We start from the raw sequence: 20,236 nt of genomic DNA on the forward strand, positions 1-20,236 counted from the left end.
TTTTAAACAAGTGTTTATTTTTTATGCATTATCTCAATGTTTCTTACTCTGTTTTTCCCCATTAGCACCTCAGCGCTAAATAAAAGTGGGCATGGTATCACATCCATTTAAGAGAGCTAGCAGTACAGAAACATTATTTCTAGAACCTGCTTTAAGAGCAGCTTTTACTAAGTGCTTAGTAATATATTTTGCTGCAAGATTATAAAATGTTGTAGAATCTATTTCTGAATCTTCAGATATCTGTAAAAATTCATGACCTTCAGATACTAGGTCCTCTGAATTTTTGTTATTTACTTTTTGACTTACTTTAATGCCTGGTGGAGTGCTTTCTTTTGAAGATGTAGCAACACTAACTGGTGTTTCTAAAGAATTTTCTGATAGTTGCTTTTCTGTAGAAATATTACAACTTCTTGAGTGGACTACTTTTTGTTCTGTACTATTAATTGGGAGCTTTAACTGAAAACTTGGTTCAGTTTCCTCTTCATTGCCTAAATCTGATTCAGGAAAAAAATCACGATTCATATACCATGAATAGAATTGATGTTCCAAAGATAATTTTGAAGCTTTGGGAATGCAACTTTTCATCAGTTGGGCATGATGATATTTTGCCAAGTAAGTAGAAAACAAAGTTATTGTTAACAGCACAACCTCACTTTTATCCAAAACTTCCCAAAGTCCATTAGTTGCTATAATAAGAAATTGACATGAGTTATCAACAGAGAAAGAGATTGTATTTGGTACAGGAATAACTGTTTTCTTCATCTTTGGGTTTCCATGATGGCCAAGGCCACGAGTATTTTTTATTAGTCCTTCTATTAGACCTTTAGGCTCATTACTGCTGATAGATCCACCATTCTGAAGAACACGTCTCCTTTCCTCTCTACAGTACGTGGAGTGTTCTTTAGTAAGCCAATAGCTCTTTCCATCTTTGCATAAAACTGCATGAACATTACCTAAAATTTTAAAAAAAATCATTGTATAATTTTGAAGACAATATATACAAGAGATTTTGGGTTCAAGTATTGTTTGTGTTATATCAGTTAATGCTTTTCCATATCTAGATAAGCCCTAGTTTTTGATGTAGCAGTATGGATGTATAATAATCTGAATATAGTACTATAATACTAAAGTTATGTGTTTTTGGGTCATATCTTGTATAGTACCCTCTCATGGTTCCTAGTCAAATTCTGATTTTTTAAAAACTATTCAAGGTATTTTCTAAAAGTTTGCACTACACATTACAAAAATGTTGCTATGAAAAACGGAGTAATGCAAAGGGTCTTTATTTCAATGGGGAAATATGGTTTCTCAACAGGACTTAAACAAATATAGGGCCACTAAAAGGAAAGTGAAGTATCAATTAAGAGCCGAGGTGGCGCAGCAGTTAGAGTGCAGTACTGCAGGCCACTTTAGCTGACTGTGTTCAGCAGGTCAGCGGTTCAAATCTCACCGGCTCAAGGTTGACTCAGCCTTCCATCCTTCCGGGGTAGGTAAAATGAGGACCCAGATTGTTGGGGGCAATGTAAATATATATATACATTGCTTACTGGTGTACACCGCTTAGAGAGTGCTTGCACTTAAAGCGGTATATAAGTCTCATAAATAAATAAATAAACAAATATGCTTCAGCAAATCCCTGAAGCGTATAAATATAAAGGAACATAAAACTATGGTGGCTGACAATACAATAAATCTACATTTTAAAAAATTATTAGCCTGATTAATGTCCTGTGATAATTCTTAAAAGCCAGCGAACACTGGGAAGAAACTGTTCCCAGTTTTGTAAAGAAAGTGTAAAGTTGATAACTTGGCAACTTTAAAATGTGTGGATTTCAGCACCCAAAATTCCAGGTGAGAGTTGAAATCCACATGTCTTAAAGTTGCCAAGTTTGACAAACAGAACAGAATAGCCTTTGACATATTCATGTCTGAGATATTTTGGAACTGCAACTTCCAAACTCTCAGCAGTTTAGGTAACATAATTGATATCTGGATATGGAAACCTTGACTTCCTCAATATGACTACTAAGGTTATGATATACTATGAAATTCTTTGCTCTGAAACAGCACTTTTTGGATAGGATGAGCAGGCATTATTTTCAGTAATACCACATAATGCTTACCTGACTAGAGTTTCTCTCTCAAATAGTTCTTTGCCTCAAATAACCAAAACTGCATAAACTGAAAAAAATGCTTTGTTTTAAATCCAGGACAACATTGCATTCCAGAGGGTCTATTGAATTATTGAAGCTCAGAAGAAATAAAACCTAAAAGTGTTTTGATTGTCGTAGGCTTTGATCAAAATAAGATATCAACGAATCCCACAGTGATTTTACAAGATGAGCCAGAGATGGCTGATGTCTACCAACTGCTTTTCTTCATCACCTATTTCTCTTCAACAATTTGCAGTTCAGTATATCCCACCAGTCTGCCTGCCCACCCACCTGACCTTCCCAGCCTCCTTGTAGATATACTGACCCATGCGCCAGTTATTCACTCTGACATAAAGAACAGGATAAATCTTAACATGATTTATTCCAATACCCCCTTTCTAATTTTCCCAGTGCTTCTTGTTTGCTTCTGCTGTCTTTTTTTTTTTTTTTTTTTAAACTCATCCCAGCCACAAATCACTTCTGCTGGGAACAGCTGTGTTTTACTCTATGTACAAACCAAAACACTCAGACCCAAACAACTTTAAAATAACTTTTCTGGGCACAGAATGGCTCCTGCAAGAAATTTCTCAAAGGTCCTTTTTCAAGAGGCAACTGGACTTTTTTGTTTTTCTTTCTTTATTTTGCTTCTCATCCAAGAAGCTTCTTCAGTGAAGCATCTTCAAAGAAAAACAAGAAAGTCCCTTTGAGACAACCATGTTCTGGATGAGTGAGAATCTCCATAAACATCTGGCAAGAAATGTATAGAAATCCTTATTGAAAATTTTGCTGGTGCTTAATACAGTAATAGCATGAACCTAATTTTGAACAGTCATAGAATAAATGGTTGTATATCGAGGACAACTGTACAATTTAATTGGGATCACTCATAATTCAAGTTATGATTTGCTCAGGTAAATCAACAATAGCAACCAGAGTTAGTTGTTGTATTATATAATTGAACTGAACTAACAATATATTTAGAAAAAGATACCTTCATAAATCATAAAATATTAGAAAAATTCTGCTGAAAAATTCAGAATTGCACAATCTATACAATAAATGACTAATCCAGATCTATTTCTAGAATAATTCTAGAATTCAGTGGCTAACAGTTGTGCACCACCCAGAGAAACAAAATGGAAGAGTGGGAGAGAAACATAATATCCTGAATTTTATGATTTTATACATACCAATGTTAGCAATATGCATTACTCCAGCAATTTCATCTGAATACTCATTGTTTTCAATCCAACCTGCTTCCTGCATGTCACCTTTACTATTTGCCAGATGCTCGTTATCTTCTGACTCTGTGATGCTTTTTTTCATTCCATCATTTATACTTGCAAGCAGTTCTCGAGGATGTCCTGTGAGACAATCTGTCTCTTCTATGTTGTTTTGTCCCTTTCCATGACTTATTCTTGTAAATCGCTCCTCTTGGTGCAGTTCTGTTTCAGAGCCTTTCTCTTGTTCTGTGTTCTGTTCTTCTCCATCACTTACTCTTCCAAGTGGCTTCTCTTTCTGCTGTTCCATAATTTTGTCTACTTCTTGTTCTATGATACTTCTTATCATCATTCTGTTTGTTTTAGGTAGCCCCTTCTCATGTTGCATGAAGTTCTGCTTCTTGTTATCATTTATTGTTTCAACTGTTTCTTCCCCTTCTTTTTCTTCTTGGTTTTGTTTTATGTTGCTTGCCATTTCTACTAAACATATGGCAGTTGTACAGCTACTCCAGTGAACTTTGGAAACTTCACCTCGTCCAAGACGTAAAAGCCTATCCATTCTCCAAAAAGCTTTTGCAAATGCTCTGTGAATCCATTCATATGTATTTGGTTGTGAGTTTTGGCTTCTGGCTTTTGCAACAAATACTTGCTCTTTTAATTCATAATCTTCTTTAAAAATAGTGCAAAAAGAATGAAGCATGTTTTTTTCAGCATCACTAATCTTATAGGAGGAATCATTATGAGAAAGCTGGCCAAGAAGTAGAAGAGGAAGTTCATCTGAAGTTAACTGAGCAGCAGAAATTCCATTATTTCCATCAAAGAGTCCAAATAAACAAGTATCTTTCTTCTGCCCATAATTATCTAGTACAATAAATACGTCTTCCATTTCTGTGTGCCAAACAGAATTTTTATCTTGACAAATTGCTATGGCTTTAATCAGTGAATTACTTACTTCTTTAATGTATACCGAACTTTGAACAACGTTATTGATGCAAAAGTATGGAGCAACTTTGATGCACTCCTTAAGAAGATCAATGGAACAACCAATCTTTTCTATCTCTCGTTCAGGATACTGAGCAGTTTTCTGCAGTCTTAAAATGAGTTGCTTTCTCCGAAGGATATATTTTTTTATATCTATAGGCTCCACATATGGCCACTCATAATCCAGTACAGCTTTAGCTTGGTGAACCTTTTTGTGATGAAAAAGTTGGCTGATATATACTATTTCTTTACAAATGGAACATGGAATACTAATATCTAAACTTTCAATTTTCTTGAAATCAATGATAAACATCTTTGCTAAATCCTGTTCCTTTTTGCAGGATTCAGAGTTCTGTAGTTCTTGTTCCTCTTCAATAGTTTCAAAGTTTTGTAGCTCTGATCGGTATGTCATTCTGGGGTTGGGAGGAATAAATAAAATCTGTTACAATGATTATTAAACAAATCTAAAAAACACAACCTGTATCCAAGAAGTCATTTCCTCATAAGTAAAAACAGCCATTTAGATTACAGCTCCTATTTTGTATACTTTTGGCAATCTATTGTGGATCCCAAGGTAATTATGAATAACTTTTTCTACTTTTTTATTACTTATAGTGAATTGTCATTGCATACTGCAAAGTATAACTTTACAAACATTTGCTGAAAAATGGATCTCATGTGCCTGGGATGGTTTGACCATATTGACTCTGTTGAAGTGGACAAGGTCCTAAATGCTGTCAGTGCCACTATCTGTCTGTCAGATCCTTTCCCTCCTGGAGGGTGAAAGCTTCTGGGATGGTGACTGGCAGGTGAGTCCATGCAGTAATTAATACATCACTAGAGGAAGGGACATTTCCGGAGGCTTTTAAGGAGGCCCTGGTTCACCCGCTCCTTAAAAAAACCACTACTGGATCACACCTTGGACAACTTTTGCCTAGTTTCCAATCTTCCCTTTGGGGGAAAGGTTTTAAAAAAGGTGCTAGCTTGGCAGCTTCAGAGGGTCCTGGATGATAACAGATTATCTGGACCCTTTTAGTCAGGTCCAGTTATGGGACAGAAATTGCATTGGTCATGTTTGCCCTGCCTAGAGGTTGTGGGGTCCTGGATGGGGAACTAAAGGCTTTGAACCCTAGCAAGATCAAATGGCTTTGGATACATGGGGCCCTGAAAACTGGGATTTTTTCATCTCTGACTCTGGATGGTGTAGCACTACTCCAGAAATATCTGGTCTGCAACTTGGGGGTTCTCCTGTACTCACAATTCCTGCTTGAAGAGCAGTGACAATCATGGTGGCTAGAACAGCCTTTGCACAACTTTGGATATTGTGCCAGTTGTTGCCTTTCATGGATCAAAAGTCTCTGTGCTCAATTGTTCAGGCTCTAGTCATCTCACTAGTGTGTGTGTGTGTGTGTGTGTGTATTTTGTGTGCAATGTACAATTTATTGAAAATTTTAAAACTCTCAGGTTAAAATGAGATTATGACTTTCAAGATTTATTCCATCCTACAATTTCCAATATTGTTAAACTTTGTAACATTGCCACCCTATATTATACAGAAAGAAGATCCAAACTGTTCCATTTCCAGCATTTTGAAGGAAAGGAGCCTCAAAATTTGCTCCTTTCAAATTGGTATAATATACTGGCAATAACATATCTTATAGCAGTTATCTCTAAGTGTAAAGTTTTAGGTTATTTTAATATTCTTTTTTCCATTGAAATTATCACTGTTCCATTCCTATGACTGCACTGCAATTTTATATTAGTTTAATTATGCAGATTTTAATTTGTAAAGGATCTGAATCATATTTCACTATTTGATTATCAATAGGCCTAGTTGGTCAGAGACAAAAATAACAAAAACTTTCCTGAAAGACTAGAAACTTTATATAGAATTTTCCTGAAATAGGAAGGAAATAAAATGATGATTTATGGATTTGAAAATTAAGAAGTATATGGATTAATTGAGGGATGAAGGAATTATAACAGCTAAGAGGGAAGAGGGATAATAAGATTGTAATTATCTGTTCAAAAGAAGGTTAGAAGTCATTCATATTTTCTTTAAATTTAGTTTTGTTCTTTCTTGCACTTTTTCCTTTTTTCTTTTAATTTGCCTTTTGTTTTATGAAAAAATATTAATAAATATAAATAAAATTATAACAATGGGCCCAGCAAATGTTAATTATAAATTATAAGATTTTCAGATTTAGTCAAATGTCTCAGTATTCCCTTATTCCTCTAATCTTCTTGTTGCTATGCTACTTATTTGAATATTGGAATCAGCTAAGTGGGGAAGAGCACCATGTGACAAAAGATTGAAGATATCTTTATTTTGTTCTATTAATAAAAAATCTTGTAATCTAAACAGATTGTTCTCTCAACTGAGCAATTTTTTTGTATTTTCTTCATAATAAAAACATATTCAATAAAGAAGGAAGAAGAGGGAACTGTGGACTCTTTCTCTATATCACAAATGTTCAGTAAATTGCTTAATAAAAGATAGCCTCTAAAATTGTTGTTTCGGAGGTATATTGACTCAGATGTATCAATGCGGTCCCTATGGAAGGTCTGCCTTTCTCCCTTCCCATCTAAATAAGGCATGCCTTCAAAAAAATTGACAAACACTCAATGATTCTGCAACATGGTGTTAATGCAGGACCTTGCATTAATCCAGTTAAGCTCCAGATTCACCTGACTGGATGAAACAGCATCTGGTTCCATGTCTACAAATCAGAATTTTTACCCATTTAAAGTTTGACAATAGGTTGAGATTATTTCAGCGCCTAATTTAAAATGGATTACAGATTAGAATCAGATTTCTCCTTCGTTATGATGATTATTCTCAAGTGTTATTGGACACCATTTCTCAGCCTAATTTAGTTCATATTGTCTTTGTGTATCTAAATATAAATGATACGGAAATGGTGAGGCATCATTTATCTTTTATGAAAATGTTCTAAAATCCCCTAAATTATTCTTAAATTATTTTCAAACATCTGTCTAAAGTAAAAATCATTAACCAATGGTGGCTGATGTGGTTTATACATGATGTTGAAAGAAAAATCTTCATCAGGGTCCAGTCCAAGCTAGGAATAAACAAAATGGAGACTGCTATAGAAAGAAGGTTGTAGTTTATTGAAGAACAGAACCAAAAGACATGTGGCTCTGGAGCAGCTGACCACATGTTGCTGAGAGTGGTGGGTTTTTATATCTTCTTGGCCTTTTGTGTTTAGAGTTGTTCCTGTTCCTGTGGCTTTGTATTTCCTGTGTCATGTACTTTGACTTGAGTCTGAGTGTGCCCTTTTTATATTCTGATGGTGGTGGGTTAATTTTATTATGTCCTAAACATCATGTCCTGCTTCCCTGGGGCTGGGGCTGGGGCTGATGACTATGTCCTGTGTTGGATGGGCAAGGGGTTGCTGGTTCTAATCCTATCACTCTGCTATTGTTAGCTATCAGTTTTGCTCTAAAGGATTTTGAAAGATCCTGTCTTGAATGGGTTTCTGCAGGCAGTATTTTTGCTCATGAATGGGGCCTCAGACTTGAATGGGATTATCAAATCTGCATTTCTACAGACCTGGCCTGCTGAGTTTCTATTTGGGGCTATTAAGAAAAACTGGGCCTGCTTTTCTGCCTTTAAGATCCATGGGGAAATATAATATTCTGCCTTTTTAATATCCCCCAAAATATTTCCTTCTCCGGGGATAAAGGGATTATCTCCAAATTCTAAATTTATTTTATCTAAATAAGTATACAAATATATTCAGTTCTTATCTAAGCATTGGGTATATGTTTTCATTAGTTATGGCAATTGCTAAATTAGAAGCACCATGTTTATATATCTCAGCTTCTACAATTGTAAATTCTACAGGTGAATTATTGAATGAAGAAAATAATTGTTGTGATGCATTGTTTTTATTGCTGCTACTATTAAAGTCTGTTGTAAATCAACTTTCAGTCAATATCATGTGGTAGCCTTGAGTTATAATATTTTAAGAGAGAAATGTATATTGCATGTCTCATTCATACTTAGTTGTCTCATCATATTATCATCTGGTCTTGAAGTATTCCTCAAGCAGGAACTATTTAGATATATTAAATCAAAGTACTTCAGATGTAGCTACATCATGCATTCATCTAAAGCAGGGGTTCAAACAGCCACGTCACGTGACGTGTTGCGACATATTGCGACTCTTTTTGCATTGCCGGCAATGGGGTAGGCGCGGCTTTAGTATGATGAAACTGAGCTGCAGACCGGCAGTTTGACACCCTTGATCTAAAGGTATTACAAAACTGTGTTTTATATTTTCACTTTTTTACCTAATAATTATTAGAATTGATTTTTTTATCCACACAATGATTTGGCATTTTCAATGGGTTATTTATGTAATCCCAGCATTTTATCCTAATTGCTGGATATATTCAACATCTAGGAAATTTAGGGGGTTTTGTGTGTGTTTTTTGGTCAATTCCTATTTGCTAAGTTGTTGCACAACTACGCAGTTTGCAAACATAATAATCCCTTTGAAGCTCTTATATTATCTTGTGGTTTTTACTATTCTCAGTGCTATGAATTTAATCTGCAGTATTCTTGAATAAACCTTTGAGAGTTTGAATCCCAGAATTTTACATATTTCATGGAAAAATTATCTAAAAATTGGAGATTTATATAATTAGGTAAAATTCACAATCCATATATAGATGTAAATGATGATGATGATGATAAAGTTGGAAGTGACCTTGGAGGTTATCAAGTCCAACCCCCTGCTCAGGCAGGAAACCCTATACCATTTCAGATAAATGGCTGTCCAGTCTCTTCGTAAAAACTTCCAGTGTTGGAGCATTTACCACTTCTGGAGGCAGGTTGTTCCACTGGTTAATTGTTCTAACTGTCAAGAAGTTTCTCCTTAGTTCTAGGTTGCATCTCTCCCTGATTAGTTTCCATCCCTTCTTGTCCTGCCTTCAGGCGCTTTGAAAAATAGCTTTACTCCCTCTTCTTTGTGGCAGCTCCTGACATATTGGAACACTGCTTTCATGTCCCCCCTCGTCCTTCTCTTCATTAAACTAGATATACCCAATTCCAGCAATCGTTCCTTATATGCTTTAGCCTCCAGTCCCCTAATCATCTTTGTTGTTCTTCTCTGTACTCTTTCTAGAGTTTCAACATCTTTTTTACATCGTGGTGACCAAAACTGAATACAGTATTCCAAGTGTGGCCTTACCAAGGCATTCACATTCAAACTTTGGGGAGTCCCCATTATGAACATTGTATTTTTGGATATTTTCAGTGTTTATAATTATTTTAAAGTAAACATGGGAGCATGATATTTGAATTTTATTTTGAAACTGAAATCCAGAAAGATGTTAATTAAATTCTAACAGAAAATAAAAGACTAACTGTTAACTAATTGCACAGGCTATATTTTTAAGTCTTTATTTACTGCTGAACAATATTGTACATTATCACAGTGGTATAATTTGGCTGTGGTGGGTGTGCCAAAGAGAATCTATGTAGCAATATCTGATTTCCTATCCATTGTCCTAGAACCAACAAAAAAGGGGGGGAGCTTTCATTGTATATAGAAGATACCAATGGCAATTATCTCATCAAAGCTTTGTTTAGGAATAAATAATTAATGTCCTGGCCTTGGACCACTTAGCTGTTGTATGTGCTAATAAAGATTAAAATAGCCAACCTCCTTACTCATAGCAGTTTAAGAAAGGATAGATAGTTATTTCTGGAAGATTATGCAAGACAGTGGCCATAGGCCATGTTTCTCTTGCTCCCTAGTATGGGAAAACCTAGGCATTATATTTTATTTTTCTAGATTATCAGCAATAAAACAAAAGTTATTATAAAAGCCAAACTCTTGTTCTCAAAAGTTGATGCAGATCACTATCAGTATGTTATGTTACACAATGTAATGAATCAAGAATGTGGTCAAATATTATTTAGTGCAAGTATTATTTAGTCTAGTACCCTGGATTAAAAACAAAATAAACAGGCACAACTTCAAAAGTAAATAAAAAGCTCATTAAAAAAGTGGGCACCACTATTTTCATAATGTAATAGAATTTGTTTTGCTTATTTCTATATTATTATAATCATTTTCCTAAATAATCTTAACAGTCTCTCCTACAAAATTAAAATAAACAAACATAGTTAGGAAGAAATAATTTTGCATCAGTTGAACATAGCTTTTTAATAAAATAATTTAATATAAGATATTTTCAAACAAAGCAGAATTATTTACTTTAGATCTTAAAATACAGTGTTAGGAAATGATCAACAGTATAATCCTATATATGTCTATTTAAAAGTAAATTATTCAGTAGGGATTACTCTCAGTTAACTAGGAATAGCTTTGTATCATAAATTGTTTTAGCTTTGAATACAGGGGGATGATTTAAATATTAAGAACCAGATTATTAAGCATAATTAACTTTCTTTTTTCAGCATGATTGGGGGAAGGAGCTCTTAGGTCATTTCATATATAATTATACAATAAAGGATGATTAAACTTACACATCATGCAAGGTCCATGGTTTACTATACAAAGCACAATTACTAGGTTAAACAAACTATAATAAAACAGGTTATGATTTTTTTTTTTAGAAAAAAGGCTAAGTATATACATTGCACTAAAAAAGACCAAATAAAATTCATTATCGCTAAGAGGACAATTCATTTAATGGAATTTTGATTTGAAATGTTGATAAAACATATCATATGAATAGCTGTGGAATGGGATATCTAGTAGAACACAGCAAATTACCCCTTAAAAAACAGCTGTACAAAAACTTATCCTGAACCAAAAGATATACTTAATTATATATGTTGCAGGACTCATTACTTTAATTCTGTGTAAGTAAGATGGGGAGCTTCTTAAACTGCACATGCCCTTTGTAGTTTTCAAAAATGTAAATTATATTTTAAATTTATTAGAAAAAACTTTGGTTAATTAAATATTTTTAAAGCAATCAACTTAGCTGATTAAACACTGTCATGATGGAGAAAATAAGAAACTAACATGAAAACCCAGTAGGCAGCGGACAAAATATTGATGTAAGATGGGTGATATTAAATAGAATAGATATTATTTTAGAAGTATTTAAAGGCATTTAAAAAGCATTAAGAAGGGGTAGTTTAAGAACTAAATAAAAATGCATTGGACTAGAACCTCTTGGTGTACATTGGCTAAAATTATTTTATTCTTTATGTTTTTGCTACAGAAATCAGGAAAAAATAGTTACAAAATAGGAATTTTAGAAGTAGAAAATTATGTAGATTTATGGCTCAGATGTGGTGGCACGGGGAGCATCAAGTTTACAAATTCTATACAAAAGCCAGTGTGAATGTCCCAAACCAACCCTGGAACTTCAAGGCAAGTTGAGAATCAAATCAAGTTGCTGCATCAAATAAGATGTATTTCAATCTCATTATACAATATGAGCTAGATTTTCAACCTCATATATGAGGTCTTTGCTTGTGATTATGTGCCTGTAGTACATATTTAGAAGCTCAATTAAATCCTTTTAAATGATTTGGATTTCAGTCCTGGTACTCCCAAGAATAAAAGTTGATGTAGTTCAATGTTATTGCAAAATACTATTTTTTAAAATTAAAACTTATTGAAATCTACTTTTTATCTCTGATTTGTTTGTCCACTGTAACTGGAATGTGTGATTGTCTTTAGGCATGCAGAGGCCTGGCCAATAGGACTAGTTTTGTAAAGCTTTCCTGTTGCTTTTTTTTGGCCACGGTGTTCAGTCTTTACCCCTCTCTGACTATCTAATCACAGCCTTCTTGAATTTATGCTTTTCACTCAGTGAAAATCTGTAAATAAGTACCTTAAGCTTCTAGAAAGCCGTATGTTCTTTGGAATTCCTTTCTCTGATACTGTTGCACATTAATTCTGGACTAGTAGTTAAGTCCAGTGTTTACAATTATTACTATAGTAACGGTATCCTTAGCCACTGAGATATTGTTCTGATTTGTATTATGTAGCAAGGCTAAAATTGGTGCTTCCTGTTTTGTTTTGGGTTTCTGTATTTTTGTTTCTTAGACAAATCAAAATCAAGAAATATCCTTAACATTTGAACTTAATGGAGATATCATTAGCTCCTTAGTACCTTAAGCTATATTGTTTCATGATTCAGATTCTGCTGCTAAATGCACAAAAACTTGAAAGCTTAGAAATAAAATCCATCCATGAATTTGGTTTGTCTTGATTTTCAGCATCAGCATATTGCAGCAATCTGCTCACTATTAAGGAAGTATTTGTGTTAATAGGATGTTACATCCAGCTTAAACCAGTCTTCAAGATCTACTGAAAATAGTGGGATGTGAAAGTGCTTACAACTGCCAAATTTACTGATTAAGTGTTGGATTTAGGTTAGAAAGACTGAGGTTCAAGTCCCTGTTCAATCATGGTGTTTAGTAAATGATTTGAGCCAATCATTTTCTGTCTAGGCATTTGTCAGGAGTTAATACAGTATGGACTTAAACACACACTCTTTTCACAGTTATCATGGGGAAAAAATTAAGCACGATGTTAGCTGCTTAGAGTTTCCTGACCCTTTCAAACGAAGTGGCAAAAAGATGCAAAAATAAGTAAGAGTAAGGTTTGTATTCAACACACTAGGTATTTTATATTAGATCACAGCAAAGCCCTCTGTAGATATGACATAATGAAGTTAATGTATGAATTTATGACTGGTCCTTTTTGAACTGATTACATTAAGAGTTAAAATGGTTGCCTTTGAATCATCCTCAACTCCTAGTGACAGCCTCAACTAATCCCTAAAGTTTTGTTGGCAAGATTTTTGGTTTGCTCTAGCTTTCTTTTTGCAAGGGCTGAGAATGAGTAACTGGCCCAAAGTGATCCAGCTGGTTTTATGCCTAAAGCTGGACTAGAATTACAATGTCCTGATTTCTAGCTCAGTGACTTAACATACAATTGTAAGGACTGGAATTTGCTTTTAGGAATGTTTGCTCTGGCAGCAAACTGTCTTTTGTCATTTGAGACCAAGTAGGGAACAACCCCCCCAAAAGTTTTTAAGTTGGACCATCATTTAGGATTATTTTTTTCCTAAATAAATTTGATATGTACCAAAATCTTTTGGAGTCATGTGAAAAGACTTTTTGATAGTATCTTTGTAAGTAATTGGCTTGGAAGTGTTAAAATATATGATATACAAATGTTTAAATAAATAAACAGTAAGAGATATACTTTTTGCTACAGCTCTTTTTTAATGTAATCTTTATTAATGTTCTACATGTAAATAAACATGAAACACAATACAGAAATGAAAACAGAAATATGAACCTGCAAAACTAAACATCTAACTTAAAAAACTTTAGCCCTCCTATTCTAAAAAGAATTAAAAGACCATCTTACTCTAGATTAGTTTTCAACTACTGTAAAGCTTGTCTAAGTCTAGTTAGAAGACTATTTTGACATAAACCACCATGGACCAATTGTTTACTGCTGCATGGATTATCCTCTGGCGAGAATATATACCATTGGTAGGGCAAAGGAGTAATAGAAAACGATGAAGCAAAAAGTCAGTGAAATAGATAATCAACAAACAAGAGTTAGTTAGGTTGTCATCTTAATGCCATCTCCTCCAGCAAATCATTTCAGGAAATGGCAAAGCTTGTTAACTAGAGAGCTGATTTTCTCCAATATACATCTCATCTCTCATCTCTCTTTCTCGCGATTTTAAACAAAGTTGGTCGCGAGGAAGTCGAAGCAAGGTTTTCCATTGCCAGCTATCACTTTTCTCTTCCTGCAATTTTAACCAGTTTTTCTTTAATCCAAGCCAAAGTAACAATGGCTGTTGAAGCTCCTCCCGGTGCCTTTTCAGCATTTACCTTCAACAGATCTGCGAGCTCGCTTTCTAACGCAACAACTTTTTCAGAAATGAACGTATGAAGGAATGAACGAACCGTGAACTTCCTTTTATCCTAAAGACATTGCTCTATGGTCTTTGGAAGCAAGGGAAAGGCCGCGAGATAACTTATGCAGGCGGGAGCGCATATTTGGCTGTCACCACTACAGTGCTTGGCGCGCGCCCAAGGGTGGAAGCGTGCACGAGGCGGCTGTTATCACCCGAGGGCCTCGGTCCAGTCTGCTGAGGGCCAGGTTTGCCCCTTTCTCTACCTTTTGAGGAAGTATCACGCACCGAGGGAACTTCTCACTTTCGCCTCCGAGTGGTAGTTTTTACACAGCAAATATACGTGCGCGCGCCCGCGCCCGCGCTCACGAGTTCTGTGACAGGGTAGTGCCGGAGATTCATTGCGGCATAAGCTGGTATCTCATGGCACCTCTAAAGTCCTAGTCTTCACCATTCTAGAAGACTTATTTCCTGACAAATTGGAGAAGCCTGGATTCTGTAACAGAGGGGCTTTTGCCAACCCGACCCACTCCATTCCGCCCTGCCATCGTAGCTCCGTTCTCCGCAAGACGATTTTTGGGCATGGGCGCCGCGCGTAGGGCACAGAGAAGTACGATGTCTGTCCTGGGGCGCAAAAATGGACTCTGGAAGGTTACATGGCCGTGAATATGCTGCTAAGGGAGAGCTGTTGGAGGCAGCACTGTTTTAGCACCTAGGCGAGGGAGGCCCAGGCCGTGTCGGCAGCGGGATCTTTCCGCCAAGAGGGACAACCACGCCAAGCTCCAAGAACATGTCCGTCTTTCTCCCTTACTGTCTCCTTAACAGGCGCCTCGCCTCCGCCTTCTCTTCCCTTCCCCAGCAGGACCCGCCCGCGGTGCGGCCTGTCCCCTCCCTCCTTGGGAGCAGCCGGCGGCTGCAAAGCGGGGAAAGGGGAGGGTCCAGAGCGCTCGACGGGCGCGCTGAACCGGGCACGGAGCAAGGCTGGCGTCGGTCACAACAGAGCCGAGCCTCCCGCCGCCCGCGCTGCTGCGGCATGTCTGAGGCTGGTGCGGCCGGGCTTGGAGCTGCAGCTGCAGCGGCAGCAGGAGCAAGCCTTGGGGCCAACGGCGGCGGGGCCGGAGCATTGCAGCAGGGTTCCCCGGCCGCTGGAGGGTTGCCTGCTTGTGGTCCCGCCCGAGCTGTTATCGCTGCTGCCGCAGCTGCTACTGCTGAGAGCCCTGCAGGAGGAGGCAGTGGAAGTGGTAGTAATAGCAACAGCGGCGGGGGGCTCGGCTCGGCTCATATCGCGGGGAAGAAGGCACAGCTTCGCTCTGCACCCCGCGCCAAGAAGCTAGAGAAACTGGGAGTTTATTCTGCCTGCAAGGTACCCAGCCAGCTCTAGGGTTGGGGAGGAAAAACAGACAAGATTAAGGGATTGCATCGACGTCCGGCACAGAGGTCGCCGCACTTGCTGCTTGCCCTTAGGGGGCGCCCAAAGATGTAGCTGTTGCAGTTTATAGCTGTCGTCAGAAGGGGAGGTGCGGGAGTGGTTCGCTGGGACTGCAGCCGGTGCTTTTAATGAAATAAATAGGCTCTAAAACGCAGCGGTTGGCTCGGTGGTCATTTTGAGGGTACGCCTGTGCGGTTTCCCGCTGGGTTTCCTATTAGTGTTTAGCGTGCCAATTGTTTTCCAATTGGAAAAGTGGTTTTCTGCTCTATTATTCATGTGTACCTGTGTACTTTATAAAGAGCAATTCTGATTAATTATTTCTTGCATATATCCATGGTTTTCATTTGCAGTACAAAATTCTGTTGCATCAATTGGAGTTCTGTGTGCGAAATACTACATAGAGTTTAAAAATATCAGATGTTAAATATAAAAAATTCTTGAAAATGAAACTGTCCTAGAAATTGTCCTTGTGTGGAACAACTGTGAATATTTAGGGTAAAAACTTTTTAGTGCTGTCAGATCTTCACTAGATCTTCATTTCATTTGTTTCAACTCTGGCAAGATGCAAAACGTGCTAAAATTTAGCCCACATAACAATTGTCAGATATCAACTCCCCTTTCCTTTGTTCAACTGCTCAGTGGAGACACCTTTGGTTACCTCTCTGTAATCTCTGCACAGCAGTATTTTTCAGTTTACCTTTCTCTGGCTTTGTTTTGCTTTTTGTCTGCAAAGCTTAGCTCAGTTTCTTCACTTGAATCTTTTGTTATCATTCCATGTGGTTCATTTCTGTTCTGCTTTTGAATAAGTTTCTCCAACCTGGTGTCCTTCAAATGAGCTCTGATAATTACAGTCACAGTGGCCCTGAGAATAAAGGAAATTGCATCTCTACAAGTCTGGAATGCATCAAGCTAGGGAGTAGGTTACCTGCTCCATTCTGTTTTGTATCTTTAACACTCTACTGAGTTCTATCAAAGTTGTTTTCTTCTTTGTGTCTGCTAGCCTATAATCCCATCATCAATCTTTATTTTTTTAGGTCCATCTTTTAATATGCATATTCCTAGTGATATGTTGGAAGAAGTGTTTTAAGGAGAATACAGATGTGTGCATTATGTGTTACCATTCTGCTCCTGTTTTTTTTGCAGTAGTAAGAAAATAAACTATTTTGGCAGCAGTTATAAAAAGATACACTGCTGAAAAAAGCAGAATATCAGTGCAAGTAACAGAGTCAAGAGAACCCAACTCCAACAGGCTGTGCCAGCTTTGGTTTTCATTGTGTTATTTGCTTGGTAAAATGCTGTTTCAATTGCTTCTCATGTAAACATAAAATTAGGCACAAAACCAAATTCTGCTTTAAACAGCCACTGTATTTGCTAAGCAATAAACAATTCTGTTTCCTGATTTTTTTATTTTTTTTTCCAGCAGGGGAGGTTTGCAAAAAAGTCATTACAGCACTCCCTGTTGAATAGTGTGTAGTGCCAGTGAATGTAAGAGAGGAGGAGAGTAAAAGAGATACTTGTATTGGAGACAAGCAGTTATAGCTCCTCCTTTTCACCCACTTCCTTCTGCCAAATCTTGGCAACAGAGCCTTTGTTTTGACAGGATGGCAGCAGAAGGAGGTGGGGATTGTGGCTTGTTCCTTCTGCAGCCTATGGCTGACAAGAACTCTGACACACGCATACAAAAGTGGATTATCAATTGTGTGAGGTTAGAAAGAGCTCAGCAGCCTGGAAATACATTGAAAGGATTTTTTCTCTGTTTATATCAATGTTATTACTGCAAAAGAAGCTAGGTCAAATAAAGCCATGCAGAGCTTTATTTATCCTATTACAGTTTTTGAAGAAATTTTGCTCATTGTATGCATTCTTCCTTTTTCTCATTTTAATCTAGTAGTTATCATGTACTATGTAGGTCTGAGTGTTGGTGACAGACCTAATATCATTTTTAGATAGTCTAGTGTTATATAGGGATTTGAATGTTTATCTTCCAAGGCCCTAGTTCTCCATTCTTATATTCTTGTCTTTGAACAAATTTTATGTAGTGTTTTACATATTTTTATTTCATGAGTGTATAAAATAATATTAAAAGATGAACACAGCCTCAAAAGTGGTTAAGCGCAATAATTAAAAAAGAAAAAAGTGATCTAGTAACTATGTTATAAATAGAGCAACTTCCAGAACCTTGACCATGTTGCTAAAAGATTCTTATTTTTTGTAATTAAAAAAAGTACAAATGGTGACACACCATATATATTGAGACATGTACTGCTGCAAATCAGGAAAGATTTATCTTTCCTATGTTGTGTTATAATTCATTTAACTAATTCTATCACTGGAAAATCACTGATATCTTTATAGATTCCAAATAGTAGGGATATAGCCAGGAAAAAAAATGACTTTCATGTAGAGTGATTGATTCAGAGTCTCGTTATCAACACTCTTCATGTTAGCTTAAAATGCTATAAAAATAGGAAAAAACTGTCCAGCTCACTAATGTTTCAACTCCTGAGTTATTCTCCAAGAGCCAAATTATTGTAACTATTTTTCTGAACATAAGAGGCATCCAGCATGTCAAAGCAAATTTGTGTATTAATCTCTTTAAAATCAAAGGATTTTGCTAATCCTTTGCTAATTGCTAATCCAAGGAGTAGTTAAGGTATACTTAATCCTCGATTTACAATAGTTCATTTAGTGACTATTTGAAGTTACAACAACACTGAAAAAAGTGACTTATAATTTTCCCCTTACCATTGTTGCAGCATTACCATGGTCGTGTGATCAAAACTTTGCCATTTTATGACTTTTCTTGCCACAGTTAAGTGAATCACTGCAGTTCATTTAATAACATGATTGTTAAGTGAATCTGGATACCCATTGACTTTGCTTCTTAGAAGGTTGAAAAAGGTGAACACATGACCCCAGGACACAGCAAAGTCAATGGGTATCCAGATTCACTTAATAGTCGTGTTATTAAATGAACAACTGCAATGATTCACTTAACTGTGGCAAGAAAAGTTGTAAAATGTGGCAAAATTCATTTAACAAATGTTGATGTAACATTTGTACATGTAACAATATATGAATGAAACATATATTTGTAAATTATTTTGGAAATGATACTTGCAACACTCCTTGATCAATATTTAAATAGAAAATTATAGATTTTTGTTGCATAATTGATTTATGGAATGCAATGACTATACAATAGTCTATATACAATACATATACAATACAATACATATCTAAGTGCCTATGTTTTGAGCAGAACATTGATAAGTGTATCACAAACTGCTTGAAATAATTGTCAACATTAACGCTACGATCCCAAATCCTTAATCTCTATCCACAACGACACCAAACAACACCAATTTGATTGGAGCAACACTAAAATCATCAGCCATGCTACCACCCACCACACTCATGAATTCATCGAAGCTTGGCATTCCACAAGCAATTCCATCAATAGACACATTGACCTATAATCAGCCTATGAACCCCTCAGAATCCAAATCAACCCCACAGCCAGCCAGAGAGAGCACCAACTCTCAACCAACCTACCCAAGGCCCTCTTCCCCTCCACCAACAGTTTACCTCCCAATGACCTTAACCTCATCACAAGACTCATCATAAGCCTCTCAGATGACTCACACCTGACCCATCGCAAGACCCTCACTTGATAATTAGTGATTGGGTTAATGTAACAAATGTAGAAATACTCCATTTGGAGGGTTGGGATTTACTTTTTGGATGGCATGCCTATCTAATTTTTAATAAAAAACTGGATCGGGTTTTTAAATCTCATATTATAAGGATCTCTTTACTTCGGGTTTGGAGGAAATATTATAAAAGTGAGTTTAAAATACCATTATGGGCTATACCTTGGCATGCGATAGAGGGGATAAGGAGAGGAGTTAAGATGGATAGTGTTTCTTATGCGCAATTACTCAGGTGGGATGGTAAAAATTGGCAGTTAAAATCTTTGGAAGATTTAGCACATGAAAATATTATATATTCATGGTTTCAGTATAGACAAATAGCTGATAGATGGAAGATAGATCGTAATGTGGGTCTGCTCAGAGAAGATGAAAATCTTTTTAAACAAGTAAAAGATCAAAGGCGAACTCACATTAAGAGAATTTATGGGGTGCTAGTAGAACTGGACTCAGAACAGAACTAATTAAAGAATGTATGATTAAATGGGCACAAAATTTTGGTGAACCAGTTCTACTAGATACCTGGGAAACCATCTGGGTGAGGAATGTTAAATTTACACAAGCCCAGAACTTAAGGGAGAATTTTTACAAAATGTTTTACAGATGGCACCTTGATCCACAAAAAATGTCTCGTATGTATCCTGACTTACAGCCTAAATGTTGGAGATGTGGTTGTTTGGATGCTACTTATTATCATATTTGGTGGTCGTGTAAAAATATAAAAGTTTTTTGGATTAAGATATGGTGGAATATTCAAAGAATTTTTAGAAAGAGGGTAAAATTTACCCCACAATTGTTTTTGTTAGGTATTGTTACTGATTGTGATGCTAAGGAAGTTATATTGAT

General features: G+C 36.4%; 3 protein-coding genes across 7 annotated transcripts in view; 2 read left to right on the forward strand and 1 right to left on the reverse strand.

The window, feature by feature from the left end:
• RAB5A (RAB5A, member RAS oncogene family) overlaps nt 1-12,181 on the forward strand; it is a 49,304-nt gene extending 37,123 nt beyond the window's left edge. Inside the window, exon 6 of one of the 3 annotated variants that reach the window (XM_039348869.1) lies at nt 9,508-12,181. In XM_039348869.1, coding sequence (XP_039204803.1) covers nt 9,508-9,614 — 107 coding nt within the window. In that variant the 3' untranslated portion in view covers nt 9,615-12,181. Of the gene's footprint in view, nt 1-2,210; nt 3,240-4,969; nt 6,789-9,507 lie in introns of those variants that run through there. The other 2 variants (XM_039348868.1, XM_039348870.1) reach the window with 2 other exon arrangements.
• On the reverse strand, nt 46-4,767 carry PP2D1 (protein phosphatase 2C like domain containing 1). The gene is made up of 2 exons (XM_039348864.1): nt 3,344-4,767; nt 46-953 (listed from the first exon to the last, which is right to left on the reverse strand). Exons 1-2 carry the CDS (start codon nt 4,764-4,766, stop codon nt 76-78), a joined length of 2,301 nt encoding a protein of 766 aa, XP_039204798.1. The 5' UTR covers nt 4,767; the 3' UTR covers nt 46-75.
• A 2,692-nt stretch (nt 12,182-14,873) lies between the features above and the next one.
• KAT2B (lysine acetyltransferase 2B) overlaps nt 14,874-20,236 on the forward strand; it is a 78,565-nt gene continuing 73,202 nt past the window's right edge. For 2 of the 3 annotated variants that reach the window (XM_039348861.1, XM_039348862.1), the window contains exon 1: nt 14,876-15,614. In XM_039348861.1, coding sequence (XP_039204795.1) covers nt 15,042-15,614 — 573 coding nt within the window. In that variant the 5' untranslated portion in view covers nt 14,876-15,041. Of the gene's footprint in view, nt 15,615-20,236 lie in introns of all 3 variants that reach the window. The other variant, XM_039348863.1, reaches the window with a different exon arrangement.

The sequence above is a fragment of the Crotalus tigris genome, unplaced genomic scaffold (genome assembly GCF_016545835.1).
Source record: "Crotalus tigris isolate CLP2741 ecotype Arizona unplaced genomic scaffold, ASM1654583v1 scf7180000018184.2832721, whole genome shotgun sequence".
NCBI classification, from domain to species: domain Eukaryota; kingdom Metazoa; phylum Chordata; class Lepidosauria; order Squamata; family Viperidae; genus Crotalus; species Crotalus tigris.